Source organism: Papaver somniferum, chromosome 10, assembly GCF_003573695.1.
Source record: "Papaver somniferum cultivar HN1 chromosome 10, ASM357369v1, whole genome shotgun sequence".
Lineage (NCBI taxonomy): Eukaryota > Viridiplantae > Streptophyta > Magnoliopsida > Ranunculales > Papaveraceae > Papaver > Papaver somniferum.
This window is the reverse complement of record NC_039367.1, coordinates 53,015,670-53,023,070: the sequence shown is the minus strand read 5'-3', so window position 1 is coordinate 53,023,070 and position 7,401 is coordinate 53,015,670. Positions and strand designations below refer to the sequence as shown.

The 7,401-nt window shown below is 35.0% G+C and overlaps 1 protein-coding gene and 1 long non-coding RNA gene across 3 annotated transcripts; one reads left to right on the top strand and one right to left on the bottom strand.

Annotated features, from left to right (window-relative positions):
* Window positions 1–2,485: 2,485 nt before the first annotated feature.
* Window positions 2,486–3,359, top strand: LOC113317294. The gene is made up of 2 exons (XR_003343389.1): window positions 2,486–2,722; window positions 2,895–3,359. It is a non-coding gene; the product is annotated as an uncharacterized LOC113317294 (long non-coding RNA).
* A 475-nt stretch (window positions 3,360–3,834) lies between these two features.
* LOC113318759 (autophagy-related protein 8C-like) lies at window positions 3,835–6,700 on the bottom strand. 2 transcript variants are annotated; one of them, XM_026566999.1, is made up of 6 exons: window positions 6,571–6,700; window positions 6,340–6,406; window positions 5,329–5,384; window positions 5,193–5,245; window positions 4,309–4,427; window positions 3,835–4,220 (listed from the first exon to the last, which is right to left on the bottom strand). In XM_026566999.1, exons 2-6 carry the CDS (start codon window positions 6,377–6,379, stop codon window positions 4,126–4,128), a joined length of 363 nt encoding a protein of 120 aa, XP_026422784.1. In that variant the 5' UTR covers window positions 6,380–6,406; window positions 6,571–6,700; the 3' UTR covers window positions 3,835–4,125. The 2 variants fall into 2 exon arrangements, with proteins under 2 accessions (XP_026422784.1, XP_026422785.1); XM_026567000.1 differs by lacking the exon at window positions 6,571–6,700 and adding an exon at window positions 6,500–6,518.
* Window positions 6,701–7,401: the final 701 nt, after the last annotated feature.

The following is a 7,401-nucleotide window of genomic DNA, read 5'->3' as shown; positions in this document are numbered from 1 at the left end:
CCATATATGTACTGCAGATTCATGAACTACAAATCAACTGCATGACAAAAAATAATTAAGAATCTAGGAGAACAGCAGAATCGAAGCACGTAATACGGTATTTCACATACGTACTGATGGGTCAAAAAAAAAAGTGAAAGATCTATGCAAGAAACAGAATCCAAGAGCATAAACAATGAGTATGTCATATGTACTGCTGGATAATACGATCTGAAAGTGAAAACAAACCTGATTTTGAAAAGAAAACAGAAATATAATCAAATCGAACTAAAATAAGCTAAAAACTTAACAATCTAACCAAATAACTGAATAAATACGAACAAGATTCATAAAAACAAACAGAACACAACCGATCTCCATGATCCAAAATTCAAATCTTATAATGATTCAAAAACTGTAGCAGAAACAATGAGTATGTCATATATGTACTGCTAGATAATACGATCTGAAAGTGAAAACAAAACTGATTTTGAAAAGAAAACAGAAAGATAATCAAATCGAAAGCTAAAATAAACTAAAAACTTAACAATCTAACCAAATAACTGAATAAAATCGAACAAGAATCATAAAAAAAAAACAGAACATAACCTATCTCCATTAAACTGTAACAGAAAGAAGAAAACGAAAAGATTAAGCAACATACCTGTTAAAAATCGCAGAAGAAATCTTCAGAAACCCTAATCCCAAATCCAGAAGAAGAAAGAGAGCAGAATTTTCCCAAGAATAATCGGCTGAAATTTTTTTTAGAAACTTTGAAATAGACTGCTTTAATATATGTAGGATTGGAAGGGTAGTTTAGGTATTTAGAAATTTCGTACAATTTGTCCCGCACGTGTACGGGACCTGGGCTTAAAAAATTTGGTCCATTTTCATGTTTTCTCTTAATTATGGACCACTGATTAGTGGGCTTTAATGGATGGACCTGCCACTAACTAAGAACACTATAATGGTACCTATTGGTAATTCCTACATTCTTTTTAGCCAATTTTTAGGGTTTATTCAATCAAGAATCAATATGCCTTAGACTGAGCTAAAAAAGGAATTAATACCCTATTTTCCTCCTCCTTCTCATAAATTTAGAACCTTACTATGAAGAACACAGAAAATCTGCTACTACTGTTGGCAAGTGAGATAAAGCAGTCGGTGAAGAACAAGAATCTGTTGATGGGCTTTGTGCAGAAAATGATTTGGAGAAGTGATGCAAAAGTGGGTGTTTCATGATTTGTAATTTCCTCTCTGTCTCATTGATTCTAATTTTTTTTATTTGGTATTGGTTGTTTCTGGGGTTTGATACGGTGTCGAATTCGCTAAATTTGGTATGGATTTTATTTTGGGATCTCTGGTTTTCTGTTTGAGCATCAATCTCATTTTTAGGGTAAGAAATTTGTGGGTTTTATTTATTGTTGAAATTGAAATATAGATTTGTAATTGGGTATTGCAATTGGTGAAATCGTGTTTGAGTTGTCCAAAATTTTATATTGCGACTTTCATCATTTGATAGGAAGAAGATGAAAGGAATTTAGGGTTCTTTTGAGTTAGGGAAAAATTGGTGAAAATTAGAGGTTTTGTGTCAAAAATCAGCACGGAATTAGAGAAATTTGGTAGAATTGGTTGGAGGAAGATAGTACTGGTGGTAGATGTTAGGTGAATCAAATGGTGGTCGGAATCGGTGATGAAGATGAGTAAGAACGTGGCGTGGGTGTGAATCTGGAACAAGATATTGAAGCTGAGAAGCCAGGTTGTAGAAGAGATCTCATGGATTTGGGGTACAATATCATGTTTTCAGAAGACATCACTTCCATTGGGTTTGAATTCTATGTTCATTGGAGTGGATTTTTTGCGGTTATATGAATTTTGGAAATTTTGCTGTGTTGATTGGATCGTGGGAATGGGTATGGAGGTGTAGGAAGAAAGTTATAATAGTAAATTTGTTGTTTAATTTCATTTCATTTTATTTTAATTATAATTTTTGTTTTTAATTTATTTAATAATTTCTAAATATAAATCAATATTTAACCTAGTCAACGTAGATCAACGTTTAGTCCAGGTACCAAACCCTAACGTCGGACAAATGTTAGACCAAAACCTAGTGTTGGTCAAAACCTGAATATTAAACACCAATTATCCCTTAAAGTAAATATAATCTTCTTTCACTCACTACTTTTTCTGTTATTTGTGTTCGATTTAACTTTTATTTCCATAGCTATTTAGTATTGTACTGGTGGATCGCTATTTGACCACTAATTATGTGATGTATTCCAAAAAAAAATCCCAAGAAAGAATCCTGGGTCCGTCCCCGCACCCGGTGACAAAAATTAAGTTGCCTATAGTATTACACCGGTAAAAATCAAGTTACCAAACGAGCTGAGTTGCTCAAAAGAAAATGAGTTACAGGTTTACCAGCCAAAACCAACCAGGAAACCAACTACGAAAGATGCCCTCCACCGAAAAAAAAGAATGAGTTCTACAAGTACAAGACCACAAGGTGCAAAAGTGTGGAAGAAGGTGGGGGTCCACTCTAAAGCAAAGCGCACACAGTAAGTAAAGGAGACAGCTGCTTCAGATTTCAGCACTCACCCTTTCTTCCTGTTTACAACCAAGTCATCAAGATATCCTCTTTTTCCTTATTTTCCTCCTATTAAAATCTCTCTTTTCCAACTTTTATTTCAATTCTAGTATTCTCAATAGTCCAAGACTCAAGACCCTTTCTCTTCTTCACAAGGTTGGTTTTCTCTGTCTAATTCTTCTTGTTTTTTTGTTCTTTGATTCTCAGATTATATACATACAGTTGTTGAAATTATATAAGGTATTTTGGGTTTTTTTCCTTTTTCATTTTGCGTCTGATTGAATCAGCAAATAATAAACCCTAATTTTTTGATTGTGTTTTGAAACAGACGAAATTATGGCAAACGAAGCACCAAGCTGGGCCGATCAATGGGGAGCAGGTGGGATTGGTGCAGCAGGATCAACAGAAGAAGAAACAAAGACCAAATCCAAGAAGGATTCAAACAGCAGCAGCAAGAAAATGGCAGATATGAAAGCAACTGCAGCAGTAGGATTAGACAAAGCCAAATCAGCAACAGTTGTTGGGGCACAGAAGGTCAAAGCTGGAGCATCAGCTGGTGTTAAATGGATCAAAACTCTGAGCCAGAAGAAAAGTTCCTCAAAGTGATGAATGATGATGATATTCCTTTCACGTCTGATGTTTTTTTTTATTAGGGATTAAAGTCTGGAGTGGAGACAGAAGAAACCCCTTAATTTTTCATTTATTTTATCCTGCGTTTTTGTGAATTTCTGGATCTCCTATATCTTCAGTATGCAAAGTATTATATCTTTTTAAATGGGGTTTCTCTTTTGCACTATGAATAGTTATTTTGTGGATCTTTTTTCCTTCTTATTAGATCAAAGTATCACATCTCTTACCGATTCTAGGAGTGTGAACAGTATAATGTTCAAACACTGTGTTCTTCAATTATGTTCTTCAATTATTTTGATGTCAAGATAAAATAGATCTCATAAACTGTAGATTATCAACCTCATAAACCTCATTCTAAGTTGCAGAAACCGTTCATAAACCTCTACGGAACGATCCAATTTTATACTCATAAACCTCCTCCTAAGTTGCAGAAACCCTTCATAAGAAGGGTCCAATTTTATACTCATATACAGTAGGATTGGTTCAACTGTATGAACAACTAAGGTTTGAATCTGAACCTGAGTATTCATAATGAGCTCAAACTGGGAACTAATGATGTACAAGCCACTATACCCACAAACCAGTAAACAAGATTGACGATCATTTAATTAGGGGTCAGTGCCGGAGAGTGTTAATCATGACAGAAAAATACAAATCACTAAAATCAACCTGGTCATTGCTCATAATAAGTCAGGTAACAATTCAAACAACTACTTCAGTACGAATAAACGACTAATAAGCAGAAACTTGGTCTGTTATCCAAACTAATAATAAAGCCATAAGCCATCAGCCTCACAAAGGTCTGAAGAGGAACCAAAGTAGCGGGATGGGGGTGTGGGAGAATTTACAATGTCATTTCTATTTATTTTCTTAAGGGAACTTGCTTCATCGGTCTTCATTTACACGGGGGATTAGTGGAGCTGCAGCTTTCAAAGAAGCCCAAATGTATTCTCGCCACTGTAAGTCATGTAAAGGAAGCCATCTTCATCCTTGTTCTCCTCATAGATGGCAGACATCATGGTAGCTGCAACAACAAAAAGATAGTTAGATTTCCCCACCACCAACATGTTCTACATAGGGAGGATGAAAGAAAATTAAGTTCCAACTCTTACCAGTTGGTGGTAAGATATTCTTGACAAAGATGAAAATTGCCTTCTCAGCGCTCAACCTAATCCTCTTCCTCACCACATAGACAAACTGCCCAACAGTCAAATCGGCAGGAACGAGATATCTGCATCAAATTTATTTGCAGAACATCAGATGGCAATAAAACTATCAATAAGGCAACCAAAGGGACCCTATTAGCAGGTACCATATCCGCATTTTAGATTTAAAGTAACCATGCGAGTAATCACTTAATGAATTAACTTTTCGTTAACGAACAACGCTAATGGTTAGTTGCTAAACAAGCAAGGGTCACTGCGTTTCACCAATAACTAAGTTGTATATGAGCCACTCAAATTTGAAGACACCTAAGTATAACCAAAGGTGATATATGAAAAAACTGACATATTTGACTAGTGCACAAGTGAGTATTATATCATTTCAGAGCAAGCCCACTACTGAAGCAATTAACACCATCTATGTATGAGAGAAAGACAGAGAGACATTCTCTGCAACTCCAACTAACATGACACAGTGAAGGTGTAATGACACCAAGGGGGTCTTATGAGAAGCTCCATAACAGAGCTAGGATGATGCCCAAAGAGGAAAAAACAACAGCACCAAAACAGCAAATTGCGGTTAAAATATAACTTTTGTGCAGGAATGTTTATCAGAAAGGATGTGATAATGGAAGTTTCATCATGCAATAATCACCACTCAGCAGTTATCAACCAATAGTAAGCATCTAATCCGCTAACCCATTAAAGCCTATAACAAACAGAATCGATCGGATATAGAGAAGACATGATAATAAGCAAAGCAAAAAAAAGTTACTCTACTAAGAATGTTGAAACAAGTATAATGCTATAACAAGAGTTGAGATATGACTAACTTCTTCTTGTCAATGTCAGGTATGTCACTCCTCTCAGCCTTCTCCACTATCACCTATATAGAAGCATTAAGATCATTATTAGTAAAATAAACCAAATTTACTAAACACAGATTATTTAAGAGGGTAAGGTTCTCACTGGAATTCTATCAGGATACTTCTCCCTGATGCGAGAAGCTTCAGCCTGTCTCCTTTCTGCCACACAAAATAAAAAATCTTAATCCAAATGAATACTGATCATGAAATAAGACACCTTCATCCGCAAACATACTACACGCATATAAAAATGGGGGCAATACTACTTAAGCCTTCTTCCATCCCGATTGGTGCCTATAGGAGCTACATAAATTATAGTCTTAACTAGAAAGAACATAAAGAAGTAAACAAAGGTTCACTCAGGCAAGATACATTAAAACTTGAGTACTTAGTCCCTTCAAAACTGGCAAGTTAAACTACCAGATTTAACAGAAACGTGCTTTTGAGGAGTAACCAAAAGACAGGAATACATGACTTCCCCTTCTGAAAAGCAGGAATACATGACTCCCCTTTCATGAAAACAAGAAGACATGGTCATACAGGCAGGGTTCAGAGTCTATCTTCCCCTTTATAGCATCCATCCTTGGTCTCTTCTCTATCATGTGAGTGAATTGCGAACAAATCATCTAAACCAAAATCATAATTTGCCATGTTTCTTAACAAAAAAAACAACAACTAAGAAACTACTTTATTGAAAACACATGTTTAAAGAAACTTCTTTCAACCAACTTGTGCTATTACAAAAGAATCCATAGAATTAATTATCATAATTTAAGTAAGCAGTTATTTGATTGAGCTCTTATCTTACAATTAATTAATCTGATCCATAACATCTTTAAACTCTTTCATTAAATTCCACCAAAAACACCACATAAAAATCTTGCAGCAATTCAACAGCACCATAGGGCATACGAATCAAAGAAACACAATTGCAAAAACAAAACTTGAAATTTTACCCCTTAATATAACATCTAACAAAAATAGATTAAAAAAAATCCTCTCAAATTAAACATAACAATAACCCTAAGCGATCGGTATGATCAGTATTTCAAAATAGAAAAACTTAAAATTAACAAACGATAAAATAAGAAAAGATAAAGATAAGATAACAAACCAAGAGGATGCTCCAACTTGAATGAACTCTTAGCAGCCATTGAGAACTTGTTACTTTCAACTACTCTCTGCAATGCAAGAACATAAAACAATCAGATCAGATCAAATCAAATCAAACAACTAATCAGTAAAAATTATTCATAAACCACCAAATCAATTACCCTAACAAGAACTACACCAAGAAAAATCGGTTTCAGATCGATCTAAATTGAGAAGAAGAGTGATATCTAACCTGGAAGGAAGACAGAAACGGGATTTTGCAGTTTGTAAACGCAAACACGATACCCTAAAAACAAATAATGGAAGCCTGCGAAACAAGTAAAAGTCTTTTTCTGTTTCTTTTGTCAGGGCGAAGAGAGATTTTATGGAGCAAGGAATTATGATAATATAATGATCTTAGTGGGTCCTGTTATGTACACGTGTCGTTGCGTCATATGGTGAATGATGTGCTGATATCTGATGAACGGTGCGGATGTAGTTAAAGAGTTTTACGCCTTTTAAGAATATACTGTATAATATAATGACTTTTATACGCGGTGGCTTTTCTAGTTTGATTACTACTACGAAACTACGCTTCATCGGTGACCATGCCAGCCTCTGGTGTTCACTAAATGGAACCTTTTTTGGTGTTTACCTACAAGATCGGTGTGGAATAAAACCCTTTTTTCTTTTTCTTTTTTTCTTTTTTTTATTACTATGTAAGAAGGAATTATATTAATCAAAAAATATATTACAGAATATTTATGATCTCATTTTTATCAAAAACATTGGAAATAACACTAGATTTTAAAACTTTGTGCTGAATGTGTGAGAACATGTGCCGAAGATGCTTAACTCGAGCTTCTTTTGCAATGTAGTCCCCCGCAGAGTTATATTTCTTGTTTATATACTTTATCTGGGCTTGCGGAAGTTTTTCCAATATTGAGTTCACTTCTTGTATGGTATTATCCGCGCTCCAAGGAGAATCTTTGCAAGACTTGTTGATCGTCTCCGCCAGAGTTTTGCAGTCTGTAACTATTGAGACAGTGGATAATATATTTGTACTTGACCAAGCAGACGCCTT